The following is a 21979-nucleotide window of genomic DNA, read 5'->3' as shown; positions in this document are numbered from 1 at the left end:
GATGTTTGGCACAGTGGGATTAGAAAACTTCAATTCTCTGTTCAATGCAAGGCGCTAGCTTCAGGCAAACTGTCACAAAAAGTGAGTTATCACACATAAACATGCATCATTTTGTATATTACAAATCAGTGTTTTTGTATCCAGAACTACAGTTTGTGCTGCAGGGCCAATTTTACTTGGAAGCTCTAGACAAGTCCTGCACTATAGACTTGGTTAGAGAACTAATTTAGTTGTGTTTTTGTAACATTTTACTCCAGATATAGAAAATAAGATCTTTTTAATGCCCTGCATGTTGAATAAAGAAGCCAGTTTGATGTTGTTGTTGTTTATTAGCGTCATCTGTGAATTAATTTGGGCTGTTTTCTCATGCAAATGTGCTATATGCCAACAATAACAATCCCCCAACCACAGAAAACGTAATAATCCCTAAGTCAGAATTTGTTTGATTCAACGATAAAAGTTTATTCAAAATTCAATATTTGCAGGCACTTACAAGCTTTTTGATCTGCACTTCAGTTATTTTAGGCAAACATGGCAATAATAGTGCTTTACTATGCAGCAGCAACTCACAGTACATCACTGAAATTCACCAGCAAAGAGCTGACAGAGTAAAATTTAACAAAATTAACACAATATAATTTAGTGAATGATCTTACAAAAAGGCATTTTGACATGTAAACATGTTTGTGCGATCACCAGTAAAGAAAATGAAAACACAAAGTGTCTATAAATAAAATAAATAATTCTAAATAGTAGAGTTTCATGTCAGGCACATATCTGTGCTCTGCATTTGTTATATATAGCAAAACTTAAAATAAAATAAAATAATTAGTAGGCCTTTGTCCAGTTGACTCTTTCTGTAGAAACTGTCCATTTTCAGCAGCAGGTTCATCTTATTGTTTTGCACAGAGCTGTTTCTGTTTGAAAGGGGTTCAGGATGCTCTTGGTTTCTGTCGTCCTCCTTCTCTTTTCGAAGAAGTCTGCCAGAAAAACACAAAGAAAGAAAATGTTTATTCACAAAACTGGATAAACACAAGAACAGGACGAACTCTCTTTGGGTCTTGATCCTCACCTGTTATTCTGGTGTTGTTACTGGGCTTGGCTGGAGGTTTGGAGAGAGTCCTCTTCCTCCGGACGGGCGTCACTTCAGCGGGACACTTGCGTGTGTTGGAGATGCGGGGGCAGTTCTCCTGGTCGGTCCCTGCTCCTTCTTCACAGCCGCTCAGCCTGGCATCAGCCTCGACGTTTGAAGAACAGGCTGCGACCTCCAGCTGCGTGGACTCCTGGTAGAAAGCAGCAGCGCGGTCTGCGGGTATTTCCTCCCACTGAAACCCGCCGGGCAGCGGCGTGTCAGTCTGGAAGTTGAAGTTCCAGCGGCGCATGTCCTGCTCACTCATCTCCTGCAGCTTCAGCTCCAGGTCTCGGCGCAGCTGCTCGTGGTCCACCGGGCCAAACAGACTCCTGCAAACCGACTCTTTGCGCCTGATTGCATCCATGCTCCTGGTAGTTCTGGTGAAGTCCTCTGGTGTGATGTGGTCAGCTGCGGGGAGATTTAAGGGCAGCAGGGATGTTCTGCTTGTGGACAATGAACAGAGGCCGCTGATTGGCTGCAGCTCTCTGAATTGGCCGAGAAGGGGAGGGGGCGGAATGCATTGATTATGTGATGGAGACCTCTGAGGCCATCCGTGAAACTAAGGGGGTGCATTTGAGATATATTGCGTGATACTGTGGTAAACTCTGCCTGTAACAACACACTCAGATTCAGTTCAATACAAATGACGTCCTTGGAAGTAGCTAACTGTACTTTTCATTTCCATGTCTGCAAACTGTTAGTAACAGTAAGTAAAGTAAGAGATGATGTTTAGTTTAAGCACAGCAAGTTAAAATGTCACTGGAAGAACAGTTTTCCTAACAGGTAAGGACTGTAAGAAATGTTTTAATGTTTACATTTAGAAAACTAACTCAGTTTTATTCATCTGTATTAATGTTAATTTCTACTTAATATTGTTATTATTTGGCTTAGACTGAGAAAATTTAGAAAGGTCTCGTTCCACTGAGCCACTGAGCAGCCTTGCATGTGAACCTTAATAGTAGTGACCATTCACTTTAACCACGGAGCTTTTCCTCATCAGTCTGGTGACCTTCAAACCTCCTTCTCTAACCTTCCTGCAGCACTTTCAGGCTTTAACCATGTGACCATTGTTAGCATATTTAGCCACAGTCTTCATAAACTACTGCATATTTACATGTTCTCTAATGAAACAAAGCAAAGCACAGCAAAGCATAGAGCCATTTAAACCAAGATGCTAATTTGAAACTCATTGTGGAATATATTACACACGTGTCTCAATTTAACTAATTTAAATACAACAAGCTGTCACATCAACAGGGTGTTGATTAGCGCTAAAGCTAAAGGGAACATGTATTACTTTTTACATGAATCATGAAATACATGAATATTTTCCATTCTGCTGTTCTGAAACTTGGATTTTCCTTTGGACTTTGGATATTTCTTTAGCTCTCCAGGAATCAATGTGTCAGACAAGTATATCTTTAGGCAGCAGAGAACTGTATTTGGTCCTGATGAGAGCAACATGACACAGCTGACCAACATGCAAACTAATGGAGAGCAGCGATGTCTGGCATTGGCCAAAAGGAGGACCACACCTTTCTACCGCTTCCTGATGATCCAGGTGATTCAGGGCTGTGAAACAAAAACACTTAGCCTCTACAGGTGTGGTTCAGCAGGTGGAGGAGAGAAGGATTCATTTCAGCCATGCAGGAGAGACAAGACACACCCATGGTGAGTATGTGCAATGTAGCTGCTGTAATGTCTCTGTTTAACACTATAGGGAACTTTAAACAGGTCTATGTAAAAGGGTTTCCCCAGATAAGTTAAAAAAATGTATAGTACATGATAAACGTTTTCATATAAAGCAGTGTGGCTACTAAAACACACAGTTTTGCTGCTGCTCTATATTGTATATCAAGGACGGCTGCACAATATAGGAAAATTGCTCTGTGATTTATGTGTTTATTACTGTAAACTGCTTATGATTTCATGTCTGGAGGATGTAATTACACAGTGGAAGAGTTGCACTGAAAATAATGCAGAACTTGTGGGTTTGTCTTCCCCCATAAAGACACAAAAAGCTGCATGTATCTACATTATTTCTTCACGTGTTGCAAAGGGAGACATATTTTATACATTTAGTCTGTACGCATGTAATAAATACTTAAACTGATCACCTTTTTTATATGTTGCATCTTAGCTGTCATGGTTCATGGTAAAGTGCATTTTTTCCAGCATAAAAAAGAACAGGAAGAAATTAGTTTAGCATAGAATACAGGTTCCTGCCCTGCTGTATGTTGTTCATTTTTTGTAGTGATGCAAAGCAAAGCTTGTAGGATTTCACAGTTCTGACAAAGCTTTCAATCCAAGATCAGATATAGTTTTTATGTTTAAGAACGCTTTTTATTAACTGGAAGAATAGTCTCTAAAGGTGGTTGTCAGGGCCCATAGAACTTAGAGCAAGAAGCAAGGTTGTAAGGCTGTGTTTGTTTTTCCTGGACTGTGGGGACAGAGACCTCTTTACACACTCACTTTGTGGGGACTCCGCTTCCTTGTGGGGACCAAACCCTTGTCCCCACAATGTAAATCATTGAAATTTAAGGCAACAAGCTGGTTTAGGGCTTGGAATAGATTTAAAGTCAAGTAGAGGTCAAGTAATGGTTATGGTTTAAGTTAGCTTTGTAAAGTCCCCACATGAAATGTGTGTTGTAGTCTATGAGACACACACACACACACACACACAGGGCGAGGTGTCCTGTAATCTACCTTTGCATGCAAATCATCTTGTTTGCATGCCCAGAATCTTTTTCCTCCCAGACCGAGAGCTGTAGTCAAATAAAGTCTCCCACAAAAGGCGTCTCACTTAGATCAAACAGCAAACCAAACAACCAATTGACTCTCACTTTGTGTGTAAACCATGTGAGCACAACCCCATTAAACACTTTTCTGAATCCAGGTACACAGGGAGACTACTGCTTTTTTGGCTGACATATACACTTGTGTTTCATTTTTGTTTTAATCATTAATAATCATTCACAGGCAGCTCAAGTGCCCATGCAAATAAGACTGGCTGATAGAAGTCATTGTTTATCCAGGCAAATGGATAGTCTTATCAATAATGGATGCATTTCCTTTCTGACCTCATTGTCATTTGTTTCTTTGAAAATAATCATTCAGAGATAAACAGACAGGGCCTGTTTTCATTAGAAGACAATAACTACACACAAACCAAGTCATACTTTCAGAAACACATCTTTTAAACATTGAACCCTTTTTAATAAACAACACACATTGTTGTCATTTCGCATAAAATCAGAATAGTTTTATGTTTAAAGGTTCTGGGCCAGATTTCTTTTCATGCGCTACATATGAATGACTGTGCATCTCTAGTTAAAATAGGCAGGAATCACTTTGCATATGACTCAAGGATGAAAATTCTGCCAACTTTGCATCGAACACAAGCACTTTCCATCTATGAAAAGTGTGGTCAATGAGTTATCATGGATTCAGAAGAAAATTAACACAATATGTGTGTATTCGTTTGTTCTCAGGGGACACAACAGCAGCAGACAAAATGCCTGCGATGTGGGGACGTGCTGGAGTGGTCAGAGGAGAGGTGAGGCAGATAAGACATCAAGTGATAAGCACATTAAAACTGACTCTTCAATATTCATGATAAAGAAATCACCATCAGATCAAATGAAAATAGATATTTTTAAGCGGTGAGATCAGCTGAGTGATTAGCAAAGCAGAAGTGAAAGAGGCACTTCACAAAGCAAATGTTTGTACAGGACTAACAAGCCTTAACTAATTCCAAGTACAGTTTTGTATTTCAATTATTCATGAGAACTGGTCATAGTTTGTTTGCTGTAGAAAAGAATGATTTCTGTAGCAAAGTGCTAGAATCTGCTCGATAGAGTCTGACAAAGCAGTCACACCAAACATTTCTTATCAGGGCTTCAGCAAGGAAAAATGATCCAAATGAGTTATTTAAAGATGTAAATGATATATAGATTTTTGATCCACCTCTGCATCTGAATCCACTTCAATATTACATGCAGATTGATATGGTAGAAAGCTCTTTGCCCATAAGGATGAAAATGAGAGTTAATTATGTCCCATTAAGTTTTGAACATAAGAAAAATGACATGGCTTATCAAGAAGCCAAACAGTAACAGTAGTAGTTTAGCTTCATTTAAATATGTTAATAACCAGTTGAACACTGGAAAATACTGCATTTAAACAACATAATACATAATATACATAATAACATAATACCATCTATTGTGTGTTTCTCCCAGTGTCCTGCCAAACTGTTCCTGTTGCTCAACAGTGGACGAGACGCTGGAGAATGTGGCCAGAGGGCTGACCAGCAGAATGAAGAAGGAAAAGAGTCACTGGGCAGCTGGACGAGTGGGAGACATCGACTTCACTGGCTCAACAAAGACAAGAGGAAAGGTGAAAGTTGATAACAGCAGCGACACCTTTGTAGAATAAGTGTTTTGAGCAGTATACTGACAAATCAATGCGTGTCTTTACATTCAGTTTGTGAGGGTGCGCAGCAACACAGACCCAGTGCTGATTTACAAGATGCTGACAGAAGAGTGGGGCCTTTCTCCTCCACACCTGGTGGTGGCGCTGGTGGGAGGAGATGAGCTGGCTCAGATGAAGCCCTGGCTCAGGGACACTCTGAGGAAAGGACTTGTGAAGGCTGCACAGAGCACAGGTTATAATCAAGTGCACAAAACTGGCCTTTGCTTTTTGAAATCAACATCCAGGGATTGTGTTCTGTGTTGCCCTCTGTTGACTTCTAGCAGAATTACCAAATACACCACCAAGATGAAAGCTGGCCTTTTATATACATGTGTGAAATCCTGAATAAGAGTCATCAGTTGTTTCTTACATTTTTAGGATTGTTTCATGTGATTTAATGACTTGATCAGTAAAATATCTTCCAATTCCAGTGTATTTAAGAGTAGTAACAGAATATTTTACACTCATTTAAAACAAATTAATCAAATTAGCATCATCAATAGATCAGCTACATAGAATCCAGCACAAAACCCTATATATATCTATGTTATACGTACACACAGTATAAACTAATCTCTAGTTTCCTTTGACCAAGTACACCAACAAACTATATATACAGACCGACAGATACAGCTGCTTTTCTGTTCTCTAGGAGCATGGATTTTGACTAACGGTCTTTGCTTTGGCATCACCAAGCACTTGGGCAAGGCGGTGAGAGATCACTCTTTGGCCAGCACCTCCTCTAAAGTTCGTGTAGTGGCCATTGGCATCGCACCCTGGAACATGATCCACAACCGAGAGGCACTCCTCACTGCCAAGGTTTCAGTACATACAGAAACAATACAGAGCTAATAGAAACAGCGGCAACATCTGTGAGCAAATATTTACATTATCATGTGAATGTGTTCATGCTGTCCTCGGCAAACCTGTATTCATGTTTGCAAGGTGGATGAGCCCGTGGTGTACAAGCCAGAGGACTTGCCCCATGGATCTGTGTATTCCCTGGACAGCCATCACTCTCACTTTGTGCTGGTGGAGGAGGATCCCAACAAACCTGGAGCCACCAGTGAAATGAGAGTGAAACTGCTCAAACACATCTCGCTTCAGCGCACTGGTTATGGAGGTAAAGCCCTTAAAGTCACTACTGGGAATCAGTAATGGAATGAGAATCATTTACTTAAGCACTATAACAATACCACAATTTTAAATCACTTCATTAAATGTTTGTCATTTGCATTTACTTCTGCACAATTTACATGTACATAAACAGTACAATGTACTTAAATATTAAAAGTAGGAGTACTCACAATTGGTCCCTTTGATTGTGTTAAATTATAGATGCACTAAATGTTATTTCACTATTATGCTCACAATACAACTAGTGGCTTCATATACTGATACTTTAAAAAAGCCTTAATTTAGATTTTATGACCCTTCCACGTGGTTTGCTGTAAAACCGTACATTTGCAATCAGATATTCAGCCCCCTCACCTCAAAAGACATTATAGAGACGTGGATGAAAGATAATAAATGACAAAAAAATCTAATTAAAAAATGAAAAATCTTTATTGATACATATTTGAATTATTTTGCAAACAGAAGTTGACAACTTTCAAGTGAAAAAACGTAACTCAACACATGTGCATGTGTAGTATTATTCTTTAGCTTTTATAACTTCTAACAAACGTTTTCAGGTAAGTGCTGACAAGCTTCTTACACCTCTCGACTGGAAGCTTTGCCCATTCTTTATGTGCAAAAGCCTCTAGCTCAGTGATGTTTGATGGTTTCTATGCTGCAACTGCCTTCTTTAAATCCCACCAAAGATTTTTATATCAGGTTTAAATCTGGTGACTGAGAAGACACTCCAGGATGTTCCAGGATCTTTGTCTCAACCAGGCTTTGGTTGACTTGGAGGTGTGCTTGGAATCATTGTCTTTCTGAAAAGTCTAGTGATCACCAAGGTTTAATTTGTCAACAGAAGGCATCACCTTCCTCTTTAAAATGGCCTGTTGTTTCTGGGAATCCATGAAGCCAGGTACAGGATCAAGATTGGCTGTTCCTGCCCTTCCTCCTGGGTTGGTAGTCTACTGGTCATAAGCCTAAGCCTTTCCCACACCAGACATACTGCTGGTCCATATGTCCAAACGTTTCCAGTTGGTTTCATCAGCCCATACAACTGTCTCCCAAAACTCTGTAGTCTCATCCAAATTCCTCTTGGACTGTTTCATTTTTATGGAAATCTTCTTATACCCAAGGTCCTTCAGGTGTGATAAAACCATCTCCTCTCTCAGCTTTTCTGAAAGCTCCTTTGTTTCCCCCATGATTGCAACTCACCTTGAATACCTTCATGGGCGGGGTTTATATATGCATCACAGCTGAAGTAAATGAGGGATCATTAGAGAGTTCCATCCATCCATTATCTCTACCTGCTTATTCCTAACCAGGGTCACAGGGATCTGCTATCCCAGCTCTCTTTTCTGACATGGTTATCTTCACAAAATATACTGTTACACATAAATACTACATCGTGCATTTTCTGTGTTGATTTTATGTATCAAACACACATTTGATGAATATTTCTGATTGGGTGAATATTTCTGATTGTCTTAAAACAATACACAAGTAAACACACATCTGCTCAGAGCTCTGTTTTTCAGTAGGTCCGCAGAAGAATGCCTCTTGTATGTACAAGCTGTTCACAGCCTCTGAAGTAACTGTACAATAGACAGTCAAATTATGAATGCATGTATTTTAAAGACTGAAATGTAAACTGTTTCCTAAAGAGCAGACTCATGAGTGTTAGATACTTTTCCTCTCTAGTCTCTAGTAAGACAGATAACTGGAGCTATTTCACAAAATCAAAATACGCAGTTTGAGGTCCATCAAATATGTTTAGTGCAAATATCTTTAAAAAGTGTTTGTTTTGCATTTGATAGTAGTGGCCAGTGCACTAGTGCTTATTCACCAGAGTGGTATTACTTTGAAACACTTTGAAATTCAAAAGATATTTATGTAGTTGTGTGTTTTTTGTGCTCACAGGCACAGGCAGTTTTGAAATTCCTGTCCTCTGTCTCTTGGTCCATGGAGAACCCAAAATCCTAAAAGTAAGTTTTATTTCATTATGCTATGTTGGTTACTCAAGAACTTTAAAGGCATGACCACAGGGAGACGTTTTGAAAGCCAGATATCTGTTTTGTTGAATGTGCACAGTCTGACTGAATAGTGGCTTAGGCTTGAAAATTAGGCTGTGAATCAAATTGTGGTTGTGCCACCTACTGAAGTAGCAGGCCAAAGTCAGACTGAGAAACATTTCTTTCTGTTTTCACAAAATTAATCTCTTCCACTAAAAATGCTGTCGGAGCCAACAGTTGATTTGCATAAATATAACCATAACTGAGCAGATTATAGACAACATCTTACATCGATCAACATCATTCTTCGTTGATCTTTAGTTTATTTAGTGAAATTCTGTTTTTAAGTGTGAGTTTGTCTACATGTCTGATCACCGTTTGTCTTTCCGCAGAGGATGTATAAAGGCATTGGCAACTCTACACCATGGCTGATCCTGGCAGGCTCCGGAGGTGTGGCTGACATCCTCGTCACACTGATGAATAGAGGCTCATGGGATACGGACAGTGTTCATGAGCTGCTGCTGGACACCTTTCCAAATGCCCACCACAGCGCAGACATCACTAACTGGGTCAAGCTGGTGAGAGCGATGTGCACAGCATGGAAGCAGGCAAATACACAGATAGGCACATCACTAGACTTGAAGTTTGCCAGAAAATTGGGGCACAGTGGGGAATATTGGGAAGGAAGAAAATGTGGGATGTTCATCATTATCTTCCAAGTTTGTATGTGATGACCTAATTATGTATACGAGCAAAGAGGGAAACATACTGTCCATCCATTCTTCCATTATCTATAGCACTTACCCATTGGAAAGGCTCGGGGGGGCTTACATTAGACAAGAGGCAGGATACATCCAATACAGGTCACCAGTCTCTCATGGGGCTGACGCATAGAGACAGACAAACACTCACATTCACATTCAGCTATGGGCAATTTAGAATCAGGGAAAAATACTATTAATATAACATATTTTTTCATCCATATATATACACAGTGAAATGATTGTAATTTTAGAAGGCAATGCGTTAGCAATACAAAATTGCAAAAGTTACTGGTAATAACTGACTGTCAACCTGCCAATCAGATCCAAAGGATACTTGATCATGGGCATCTCCTTACTGTCCACGACCCTGAACAGGAGAGCTCAGAACTGGATACGGTCATCCTCAAAGCTCTAGTCAAGGGTAAAGTACTTCTTGCAGGCTGATATGTTATCAAGAAACTTCCAGTTTTCTAAGGATGTTATAGCATTTGTGACTGAGCAAATCAATGGAGATAGATTCTTGAATCTAGAATCAAAGCACTGGGTATGTTGTCTGTTTATATATATATATATATATCCTCAGCATGCAAGAGCCAAAGTCAGGAAGCTCAAGACTTCTTGGATGAACTGAAACTGGCTGTGGCCTGGAACAGGGTGGACATTGCCAAGAGTGAAATCTTTAATGGAGATGTAGAGTGGAAGGTGAGAGAAATACAGTAATTTGATTGAAGGTTTGTAATTAAATGTTCCATCTTTATCATCCATCCCTAGAGCCATGCAGATAGCAGGGCTAAAATTTATTATGAGTTTCTTTCATTCTTAATCTTTATTCATGAACATTTGCATTCAATCAATTAGAAGTGACATTGATTAGTGACTCATTAAATAGCAGAAAAATAAGTGGCAGGCCAGTGCATACTGTGAAAAAACAGCATGTCACTTACAAGAACTTTTTCCTGGGAAGAAGAGAGGAAATCTGCTTTTTTAGTGAATGTAACAAACAACACATGATTTTGTTTCACGATTTTCAGGCGTGCGACCTTGAAGAGGTGATGATGGACGCACTGATCAATGACAAACCTGACTTTGTGCGCCTCTTTGTGGACAACGGCGTGAACCTGGGCGAATTCCTTACCTATGGTCGTCTACAGGAGCTATACTGGTCTGTGTCAGAGAAGAGCCTCCTTCACAACCTGCTTCTCAAAAAGTATGAGGAGAAGCAGATTCTGCTCGGAGCTGCCAGAACACACGGTCCACCTGGGCACCATCCACCTGAGCAAGGAAAACCTCGCTTCACTCTCTACGAAGTTGCCAAAGTGCTGAAAGACTTTCTTCATGACTCCTGCAAAGGTTTTTACCAGAAGATTCCCACAGTGAGTGATACTCTAATCTGCATCCAAAGTTCCAATATGGGCTTCCACACTGAATAAGAAATGTTTTGAACTAGGTTCCACCTTGCACTGCTCCTTCAAGTGCTTCTAATCCTTTTGGGTTTGAGATCTTACGATGATGCAATGTCTGTGGCCCCCTGTCACAGTTTGCATTGTCTCCGAGCTTTGAGCGCAGAGTGACTTCCCCTTCTAATTTATGGACATATGCAAATTGTGTGTGCACGTCCCTGTCTGCAACCCAATGAATAATAAAAGGAAAGAGTGCACCCAAAAATAACTTTAAATAGGCTAAAAAAAGAAAAGTCCTGACCCTTAACTGGGCAGGGACATTCAATATTACCATAAATGCAAAAAAGGAAGAGATGGATTATCATCAAAAACCATATTTGCTGTTACACCTTTGTTCTAATAAACCCTCAGGACCTGCAGTTAATTACCCTTGTTGTGTAATGTGTGTTTGCGTCATGTTGTACAGCTAAAAAGGTGATAGTCTCAAGGTTGAAATTGTAGCTCTGATCTGTTGGTTGAGGTTGTGTCATTTCATTGTGTTTTCTAGAAATCACATTATGTATTTGAAAACGATCGCACACACTGTTGAAAGGGAGACAAGCTTTGAGGCAAAAATAACTTCATTGGAAGAAGAAGAAATTGGTTTTTCAGTAATGTCTGCCATACATTGTATGACTCATATCATATTTGCATGTTGTGTAAAATGTGCGCAGCTACCCTCCTTACAAAACATATTTAATGCATGTCTGTGTCTGTGTGTGCTCCAGGAGAAGCCAGCAAAAGGTCGACTGTTCCACAGCCAGAAAAACCTGGCTGAGTTAGAAGAGCGCTGCGAACATCCTTGGAGAGATCTTTTCCTCTGGGCCGTCCTTCAGAACCGACAGCAGATGGCTAACTACTTTTGGGCCATGGTCAGTCTTGTTAGCTTCTTTAGTCAGTTCAGCTCCAGCTCAGTTCTCTCTCAGCGCTGTGTCGTTCAATCAATAAAAGTCTAAATGTGCCCGGCATTGGCAAAAACTTCTCAAACCAAACTGAAGTGAGCTAAATTATACTGTGCTAGTTTGTATTCTAGATTCAGTGTGAACAGGAGTGATGTAGGCCAGCACAGTGCAGGTGCAGGTCAGTCCTGCCATATGAAAATGTCACTCTAGATAAAAGAGCCCAGCAAGCTGCATATTTATCAAGAACTGAGGTGAACTAAAAAGCTATCTTATCTCCAAGAACATTATTCAAATGAAGGTCATGCTGCTTGCTGGGGCAGTATATTCAACCTGCAGTGAGGTTGGGCAGGTGCATCCAAGTCCTGATGAAGTTAATGAGAAGTGCATCCTGACATGGGATTGATGCTCTGTGAACAGTTTTAATGACACAAGTCAAAAAGTAATTGCTCTTTGTTTCCAGCATTTTTTTTCAAACCACCTTTAATTCCTTTACTACCCTTCACTGACCTAAGAGAACCAATTATTGCAATCTCACAAACGGTCACCCCGATTTGTTCCTTTCCTGCATCTTATTTCAAACATTATCTAAAATTATGGTAATTGCGTTTAGTGTGTGTACATCCTCCACTGCAAATCGTTTTACTGCTCAGGCTCTGGCCGGGATATCTGCATTCATAATTTGATTGTTTGAAGTTTCTCTCATGTTGAAAGCCTCATTACAATTATCCTTGCAGCCTAGCTTATGCCAGCAAAATATCTCGCATTTAATATGTACATATCTATGAACCCAGGAGTAACATTGTACAGTAGGCTATATAAAACACGTTTATCATTTAAATAAAGTTTTAGATCCACACCACTAAAAGTAACTTTAACTGGAGAGCCCTTTGTTCCAGTACATTTACACAGTTGTCATTTTGGTGCTATAAATATTTCTTCTATAAACGTCACTATTACCTGTTGATTACATAAAATGATGCAACAGAGAAAACATTATGTACTTTTATGGACACTTCCAGTCAGGACTGGCTAATTTTTTTCTTTGGTGGAAAAAATGTATTGGCTTCTGTTTGTCTTAACATGCACTACTGCATGTACTGACAAGAGACCGGTCTAGTGTTAAAACATCAGTTCAACACTTTTGGAAATAAGATCATTTTTTATCCTGCAGAGATTGAGGAGAAGATTGGTCCCACAGTCATATCTACCCATTTATATCAAGGCTGACCTAGGTGACAACTTGCGTTAGCATAAAGACTGGAAACACCCCTATTGCTCACAAATTGCATGATTAAAATTTGGAATATGAGGCTGCTATCTACATCACATTAAAACTGCTTGAAGATGTTTTAATTGGCAGGCTATGACAACAACAATCCTATTGATATTTTTATTATAAATCTTTATTCATATCAGTATCATGGATACGCAGAGAGTAATTTAAACAGTCAAATTAATGGGTCTTTCGAAACAGAAGGTGGACTCACAGCTAGAAATGGATCTGTTGCGGCCCAGGAAACACATTATACCCATTTAGATGCAAAAGACACAGCTCGCTAAAACGCTAAACTAGATTTCTCAGATCCCTCTCTCAGACCCATTTCTTGGATCTGGCTTTCTTTTAATTCTTTAGGGCCCTGAGGCAGTTGCGGCAGCGCTGGCAGGTTGTAAGATTCTCAAAGAGATGGCTCGACTGGAATCTGAGGCAGAGTCTGCACGTAGCATGAAGGAGGCCAAGTATGAGCAGTTTGCCCTTGGTGAGTACATAAACCATTCAATGATAACAGCTGACAGTATGATCTGAAAAAGTAAAGGTCAACTGTAGCAAGAGAAACATGCACTGACCTCAAAACAACATTGTCTCTGACAAGTACAAACAGATACAACTGCATGGGAATAAAATCTCAATGTGAATATGTGAATTCTTCAGCGATAGCTGAGCGGTTGACACTGTTTACTGTGCAGTTGCTCTTGTTGCAGATGTCTTTGGAGAGTGCTATTCCAACAGTGAAGACAGGGCTTATGCTTTGTTAGTAAGGAGAACACACTGCTGGAGCAAATCTACAGTCCTTAACCTGGCAACTGAGGCAGATGCTAAAAGCTTCTTTGCCCACGATGGAGTTCAGGTAATGAGGAGACAGGTTCATATTTCCTTTTGACTCCAGTTTAAATGCTTCTTTCAACTATTTTAAAACATACACCTTTCACCCAGCAGTTCTACGTATTTGATTATGTAGTTGCCACATTGCCATGTTATACTAGATATTTCTATGTCATCTATGGCTCAGTGGACTACATTCCTTGCACAGGTTTGCCTAAATATACCTCCAACTCAGTCATCACTGAGAGGTAATTGGTATTCAGTGTCAGAGTTTCAGTTAGCAGAGAAAGCTCTTTTTTAAGTGCTATTTGCTTTAAAGCAAAAAGCTGGGAGAATATAACCTTAAATAAGGTTAAGCTATCAATTTTAATTCAGTGAATGGCTAATGTTTAAATAGAATAAGGGTTTTTCCTGTTTGTTACAAAGGCTGGATAGTCCCATGATAAGGCATCATCCTTACGTGTCCTTTGATTTAAGTGACCTCATCTCCAAACTGATGTTAGACAGCTGTGGATAAAGAAACGCTTCACACATTGTGCTAAACTGTTTGGTGAGGAGGGACTTTTTTATTTTAACCAACAGGGGTAACTCCCAGTGTGATGCTTCCATGGAAATTTTCATAAGACTATGAGGAAGAATTCAATCCTAAGCCTGTGTTGCCCTCTTGTGGTATATGCTGTCCAGATGTTGAGTTGGTTTGTTCCTGTCTGACCAAAACCTAAATGATACAAAACTAAACTTTCACTGCAGGCTCTCCTCACAAAGATTTGGTGGGGGGCAATGACAACAGACACAGCCATTTCCAAACTGGTGGTGTCTTTCTTCTGTCCACCTCTCATCTGGACGAACCTCATAAAGTTCAGGTGATCACTCTTATGGTGCCCCACCATTTGTCGTAGCCATGTGCATGTACTGTATGTCTTCTACTGACACATCCATATGTGTTTTTCAGTGACGAAGAGCTTGATAACCGTAATGGCAATGAGCAGTTTGTGGAGCTGGACAGTCTGGACACAGAAAAGGCTTTACTCTTAACAGACGATGATGACCCTTTGTGAGTTTCCACTTAAATTACTCTTGAATTTTCCAAAAAGTATATTCTGTACCTAAACATAAGAATAATTTTAATCACACTGATAAATTTCTTCCTCAAAAACAGAATAGTACAAACAAATATGTCAATATGTCAGTGACAGCAAAGCCTAATATCTGGAATACATCCAGTTTGTATCAACGCCACGCTTCCAGTTTAAGAAGCAAGGATGTAACTGGCATTTCGATCACTATATTCTTGTTAGTCATGTAAAAGGAGCTCACAAAGCACTTAAGTGTTCTTTCTGCTTTTTGTTTCACAGGGACTCTTCACCCGGAGGTCAAGCATCTCAGAGCTGTGCCTCTGTCTGGTGGCGTTTCTTACTCCGCCGCTGGCGTCGCTTCTGGAGCGCTCCTGTCACTGTGTTCCTTGGTAATGTCATCATGTACTTCGCCTTCCTCTGCCTCTTCACCTATGTGCTTCTGCTAGACTTCCGCCCACCACCACCCTTTGGTCCTGGAGGCCCAGAGATAATGCTCTACTTCTGGGTCTTCACCTTGGTGCTGGAGGAACTTCGACAGGTGACCATCAAAACATCCAATCTCAGTGGTTCCTTTATTGTCTTGTTAGGGCTCCACAATTATTCTGAAGCGGATGTATTTTTATGACAGCGTTCAGGCCTGAAGTCAGACATATCTGAATAGGAAGTAATGTGAATCGCTACAATGATTTCATTCTCTCTGGGGTTTGAAGGATGCAGGAGACTTTCACCTCTTTGCCTGGCTCCCTCCTAGTATGTCAGGTCAGACAAGCATGATCCCTTATTGCACTGATCCCACAGAGCCATCCTCCCATGGGCATTAAAAGACCCAGATGAGACAGGCCTTCACCATTTCAGAAAATCCCTGAGCTGAACAGAACTATGACACAGGTTTCCAAAAAAAGAACCACAGTGCCACAGACAGCTCTGGCATGACACCAAGCCTAGTGGGAACCCCTGTGCTTTCAAAGGAATGACTCTGGGGTACATGCCTTTCCCTAAAGGGAGCTACAGGGGCCTCTGTTCTTACTGTATTGGTTATAGAACAGCGTTAGAGACTTTATATTCACCTGCTTTTAAAATCTGATTAACAGATGGTGCAAAGTTGCGAGTTCTGATGACCAATATGTTGTTGCATGAATTGGTATTGGTTATTAGCAAAACAAATATGCAACACAGTTGCAATCAGATATTCAACCCACTCACCTCAAAAGACATTATAGAGATTTGGTTGAAATAATAAATTATATATATACTTATGAGTTATTTTGACAAAAAGAAGTTGACTTAAATGAAACATGTGACTCCTAACACTTGTGCAGTATTACTTAACAACCAGCTGCATACTTTGTGCAGCATCCTTTAGATTTAGCATCTAACAAATATTTTCAGGTAAGTGCTGACAAGCTTCTTACACCTCTTGACTGGAAGCTTTGCCCATTCTTTATGTGCAAAAGCCTCTAGCTCAGTGATGTTTGATGGTTTCTATGCTGCAACTGCCTTCTTTAAATCCCACCAAAGATTTTTATATCAGGTTTAAATCTGGTGACTGAGAAGACACTCCAGGATGTTCCAGGATCTTTGTCTCAACCAGGCTTTGGTTGACTTGGAGGTGTGCTTGGAATCATTGTCTTTCTGAAAAGTCTAGTGATCACCAAGGTTTAATTTGTCAACAGAAGGCATCACCTTCCTCTTTAAAATGGCCTGTTGTTTCTGGGAATTAATGAAGCCAGGTACAGGATCAAGATTGGCTGTTCCTGCCCTTCCTCCTGGGTTGGTAGTCTACTGGTCATAAGCCTAAGCCTTTCCCACACCAGACATACTGCTGGTCCATATGTCCAAACGTTTCCAGTTGGTTTCATCAGCCCATACAACTGTCTCCCAAAACTCTGTAGTCTCATCCAAATTCCTCTTGGACTGTTTCATTTTTATGGAAATCTTCTTATACCCAAGGTCCTTCAGGTGTGATAAAACCATCTCCTCTCTCAGCTTTTCTGAAAGCTCCTTTGTTTCCCCCATGATTGCAACTCACCTTGAATACCTTCATGGGCGGGGTTTATATATGCATCACAGCTGAAGTAAATGAGGGATCATTAGAGAGTTCCCAAAGGCTTAATTATGTTTCATCTCCACTTTAGGCCATAAAAACTGTCTTTAAGCTTCATAAACAACAATGTTATATAGCGGTTGAATAATTGTGACATGGCACAAAATATACTGTTACACACAAATACTACATCATTTTCTGTGTTGATCACTCAACTCATAAAGGAGTCATCTAAAGCTTTAATTGATAAATCTTTAAACTTTTTGGGGGGGGTTGAATATTTCTGATTGTAACTGAACACTAAAACTGTGTTATTCGTATAATGCCAGTCATGTAGAGATTTTAGATAATCAAGGCTATTTTATTGATATTTATGCAGAATCATTGCAGAATTCGTTGTTTAGATTTAGTGAGCACGAGGCACACTTAATTACTAATAGTAATAGTAAGTGTGAAGTATATGATTTCTCTTCAGTCTCAAACTCAACACTGTAAAACCCAGTTTACAGAAACTTTCAGCTCTACTTATAAATAATTTAGGCCATCAGAAGGTCAGGCGTCCTCGATAGAGGAGCAAAAAAATCACCACAGAGGAAAAGACTCCCACTTTCTTTCTTGAGTAATTATGCTTCTTAATTACACTGAAACTGAATAGCACAAAATATGTGATTTGGCATCTTATCAGTCCACTATACTGGCTGGTTGTTTAGTTAGTTAATTAGTTAGTTATCATAGTACCTCCCTCAGTTTGTTCTTGTGTTGTTCCATCAAGGGACCAATCACTTGTTCCTGATGCACTTACTGGTGCTGTTTTTAAAGCACAGGACACATTAATCCTTAGACTTCAGGTGTAGGAGCCATCTCACAGGAATGAGAATTTGGGACACTGCAGGTGCTTCTAAAGCAGCAGGGCCCTGCAGGTGTATCTGGACAGAGTTCCAGAGAGTGACAAAAATAACATGACAAAAGTACTAATCTCTAACAGAGCTAATGGTTGAAAAAAGCTGCAAGTGATTATTAAAGCCTAATTTACCTATCAAAGACTCAAAGACCTTGTACTGCTCACAGTTGGAATAGATTGACATAATAAATGGAAACTTTACAATAGTACAAAAACTAAATTTGAAACTGATTTAATATGTTTATTATGCAAATTATGGCCCCATTCTTTGAGTCAATACTACAGAAAAGTTAAAATACTGTCAAAAAATGTGTGGTGCTGTTGTAGTGCATAAATATACATACATACACACATATATATATATATATATATATAGAGAGAGAGAGAGAGAGAGAGAGAGAAAGAGAGAGAGAGAGAGAGAGATACACAAGGATATGTATTTTATAAAGTATATTTTAATTTCTGTCATAACAAAACAAACAGTTAACACAAATCATATTCTATCAAATGAAATATGATATGAAAGCCCACAAGGCATATAGGCCTGCACATGCAGTATATTGGCATTAGAAATCAAATCAATGCTTAGGCTTGCGACAGAAATTAAGTCATGTCATGTCATAACTGCTAGAAAATCACCACCTATGATTTTTTTTAGGGATTGTTTTGTTTTTATTATTTAAATGCAAATTCTGAGGTTGCATATTGATTGTCTGTCTTTTATGACACAGAGCTTCTTCACAGATGAGGAGATGAACATCTTGAAAAAGTTCAAACTCTACGTAGAGGACAACTGGAACAAGTGTGACATGGTTGCAATCTCACTCTTTGTTGTTGGGGTTTCATGCAGGTAACTATCATTAGCATCCTACGTCTTACCAACAGTATTTGTTACCAAAGGAGTGAGCCTGGGTTTGAATTACTGGAATTAAAGAAAGAATAGAAATGAATTAGCCACGTGTGTTTTCTTTGATTTTGCAGGATGGCTAATAACACCTATGAGGCCGGTAGGACTGTTCTGGCAATAGACTTCATGGTATTCACTCTACGTCTGATCCACATCTTTGCCATTCATAAGCAGCTGGGCCCCAAGATCATCATTGTGGAAAGAATGGTGAGCAAAACAAAACACTACTATCTACACATTTTTCAATTCTGAAGTTCACACAGAAGAATACATCTAGACAGTGTAGACCTTGTGTAACCCATCAAGAGAAAATAACCATTGATGCTCCTTTACAGATGAAGGACGTTTTCTTCTTCCTCTTTTTCCTGAGTGTGTGGCTCATTGCGTACGGCGTTGCCACCCAGGCTCTCCTCCACCCCAATGACCCTAGGATTGATTGGGTGTTTCGCAGAGCCTTGTATCGCCCCTACCTGCATATTTTTGGACAGATCCCCTTGGAGGAAATAGATGGTAAATTACTCCCGATGCAAATGTCTGTATTTATTCAGTATCACAGTTTATTGTCATCTTTAATGTTATATTTTGATCATTCATGCATAACTTTCTGTTGGCTTGAATGTTATCTCTTCTGATCCAATGTGATTTTATTGTTCTTGTATTAAATGGAACACAGCTGCTCGCTTCCCTGAAAGTAACTGCACCAATGATTCAGAGGAGATTATCGCAGGCCTCCGGCCGCCATGCCCCAACGTCTATGCCAACTGGCTGGTCATCCTGTTGCTGGTTATCTTCCTTCTTGTCACCAATGTTCTGCTGCTCAATCTGCTTATTGCCATGTTCAGGTCAGGGGCTGGGAATCCAAAAAAAAAGTGTCCATATTGAATGAATTGTACTTTGTACTTTGTACACTATATAATCAAAAAATACAAGCTGGCCATATTAGCTTTTTATTCTTTTTTTCCCCTATTTACAGCTACACATTTCAGGTAGTGCAGGGTAACACCGACATCTTCTGGAAGTTCCAGAGGTACAACCTGATTGTGGAGTATCACAGCCGCCCAGCACTGGCCCCACCCTTCATCATCATCAGCCACCTGTCTCAACTCTTTCTCAGCCTCTTCAAACAGCCTGAGTCCAAGCAGGAGCATCTTGGTACGAAGGATCTAGTTACGTATTTCAGCTTTTTTCCATCAGGGACTATTAGGCGCCTCTAATTTATTTCAGGCAGATACCAAAATTGGTTCTTGTGGTTTATCTGGATACACTTAAATTAAGCACACAAGGTGCTTATCTCTGTCCTTACTGCCCCATGCAAAGAACTCGCTTGTTGGTTAATTAGTTACTGACCCACCTCCTTGTTGTGTGTGTGTGTGTGTGTGTGTGTGCTTTGCCAGAGAGGGAGCTGCCAGTAGGCCTAGACCAGAGGCTGATAACATGGGAGACAGTGCAGAAAGAGAACTACCTGGCCAAACTCGAGCACCAGCATGGGGAGAGCAGTGAGGAAAGACTCAAGAACACCGCCTCAAAGTAATTGTCTCTTTTAATGAGGAGATGTGATGAATTTAGGAAACAAGCTCTAATAAACCCACCTGCCCACCACCAAACTGTAGCTTTTGCAGCTTTTCTGCCCCCTTGTGGTAGAAATGTATTATTTCTATATGGAATATGGTTTTAACTGATTTTTGTTTGTGATCAAGGGTTCAGAGCTTGCTGAGGATCGTAAATGGGTTAAAGGACCAAGAGAAACGAATTACATCCATGGAGGCTCAGGTAAAGCCTGGAAAAATGACCTCAACACAAATACCTATTGCTACTGTTAAGCCTATTTTACGTAAAAACCTACATTGATCAGCTACAATATTGAAGCCGCTAGCAGGTGAAGTTACAATGGCACTTGTCCAGCAGTGGGATACATTAGTCAGCAACTCAACAGTCAGTTCTTGAAGTTGATGTGTTGGACGGAGGACGAACCAGTAAGTGTAAGGATCTGAGCAGCCTCGGGGCCAAATTGTATTAAATGGAACACATCCCTAGTCAACTGGATCAGAGCAACACGAAAATGGCAGATCTTGTGTGGTTTTCTGGTATGCAGCAGTCAATACCTATAAAAAGTAGCCCAAGGAGGGACGACCAGTGAGCTACTGACAGGGTCATGGGTGGTCAAGGCTCAGTGACGTACGTGGGGAGCAAAGGCGAGCTTGTCCGAACTGATTCTACGTCACGTTGGCTGTGATGACAGACAGATGTCAGAACTCACAGTGCGTCGTGGCTTGCTGCAGGTGTGTCGTTCAGCACCTGGAAGCAGTGGGGGACAAAATACAGGCAGTAGAGACACTGTGATGCTCTGAGCAGTGTATGTGGATGTTACTTTGACACATACACATCTTTCATCAGGATAATGCAGCCTGCCACAGTGCAATTGTTCAGGAAAGGCTTGACGCACATAAAGAGTTCCTTTGAACTTATAAGACTTAATGAGGGGTACCTACACAATATTAGGGCGGGTGGTTTTAATGCTGCGGCTGATCAGTGCAGCTTGTAAGTAATGTCACACATCTGACATGAATCTAACTCTTTTCTGGCTGACCTGCCTTTAGGTCAGATATTGTGGAGAGGTGCTGTCCTGGATGGCAGAGTGCTTTGCTCAAAGCACGCTCAAGTGCGGCAAAGAAGCGCCAAGAGCTCCAAGTAAGTCAAAACTCAATCACAAAACAGATTATATTATTTAGATAAATAAGTTTAAATATTAACAATTAACATAGTATAAGATTTCAGTGTCTCTAACAGGCTGTAAGGCAAGCAGCACTACAGACACAACTCCAAGTCAACCAGAGAAGGAAGCCAAAAAAGGGGAAGCCACACGAAGTCATCCAGGATATGGAGCTAACAAAGAATTTCCTTATATTGATGAATTAAAGTGATAATGGTAATCAGTAGCACTGAGACAGCTAATTATGAATTCTGATATTTTGGTAGAATTTTGATTTTGACAATTAAAATAATGTTGGATGTATTCTCAGATGTCAGACTGGTTTGAGTGTCTTTGTAAATATTGCTTTTGGGTTTTATGACACAAATCGGTTTTTCTATCATAACATGTCAATGTATG

The 21979-nt window shown here is 40.1% G+C and overlaps 2 protein-coding genes across 2 annotated transcripts; one reads left to right on the top strand and one right to left on the bottom strand.

Moving 5' to 3' along the window:
- Window positions 1-888: 888 nt before the first annotated feature.
- Window positions 889-1496, bottom strand: cdkn1ca (cyclin dependent kinase inhibitor 1Ca). Its single transcript, XM_026320511.1, has 2 exons — window positions 1073-1496; window positions 889-980 (listed from the first exon to the last, which is right to left on the bottom strand). The coding sequence occupies exons 1-2, from the start codon at window positions 1494-1496 to the stop codon at window positions 889-891; spliced, it is 516 nt and encodes a 171-aa protein (XP_026176296.1).
- Window positions 1497-2740: 1244 nt separating this feature from the next.
- On the top strand, window positions 2741-21880 carry trpm5 (transient receptor potential cation channel, subfamily M, member 5). The gene is made up of 26 exons (XM_026320171.2): window positions 2741-2803; window positions 4624-4688; window positions 5374-5530; window positions 5618-5798; window positions 6258-6424; window positions 6551-6728; window positions 8645-8709; window positions 9129-9314; window positions 9822-9921; window positions 10084-10202; window positions 10532-10873; window positions 11668-11811; window positions 13475-13598; window positions 13822-13967; window positions 14693-14805; window positions 14895-14996; window positions 15298-15556; window positions 18695-18813; window positions 18945-19077; window positions 19206-19380; window positions 19544-19712; window positions 19844-20022; window positions 20265-20397; window positions 20568-20640; window positions 21468-21558; window positions 21646-21880. Exons 1-26 carry the CDS (start codon window positions 2777-2779, stop codon window positions 21789-21791), a joined length of 3693 nt encoding a protein of 1230 aa, XP_026175956.1. The 5' UTR covers window positions 2741-2776; the 3' UTR covers window positions 21792-21880.
- The last annotated feature ends 99 nt before the right edge of the window (window positions 21881-21979 follow it).

This window comes from Mastacembelus armatus, chromosome 3, assembly GCF_900324485.2.
Source record: "Mastacembelus armatus chromosome 3, fMasArm1.2, whole genome shotgun sequence".
Classification (NCBI taxonomy): Eukaryota; Metazoa; Chordata; class Actinopteri; order Synbranchiformes; family Mastacembelidae; genus Mastacembelus; species Mastacembelus armatus.
The sequence above is the reverse complement of the archived record's forward strand: the minus strand, read 5'-3'. Positions and strand labels throughout refer to the sequence as shown.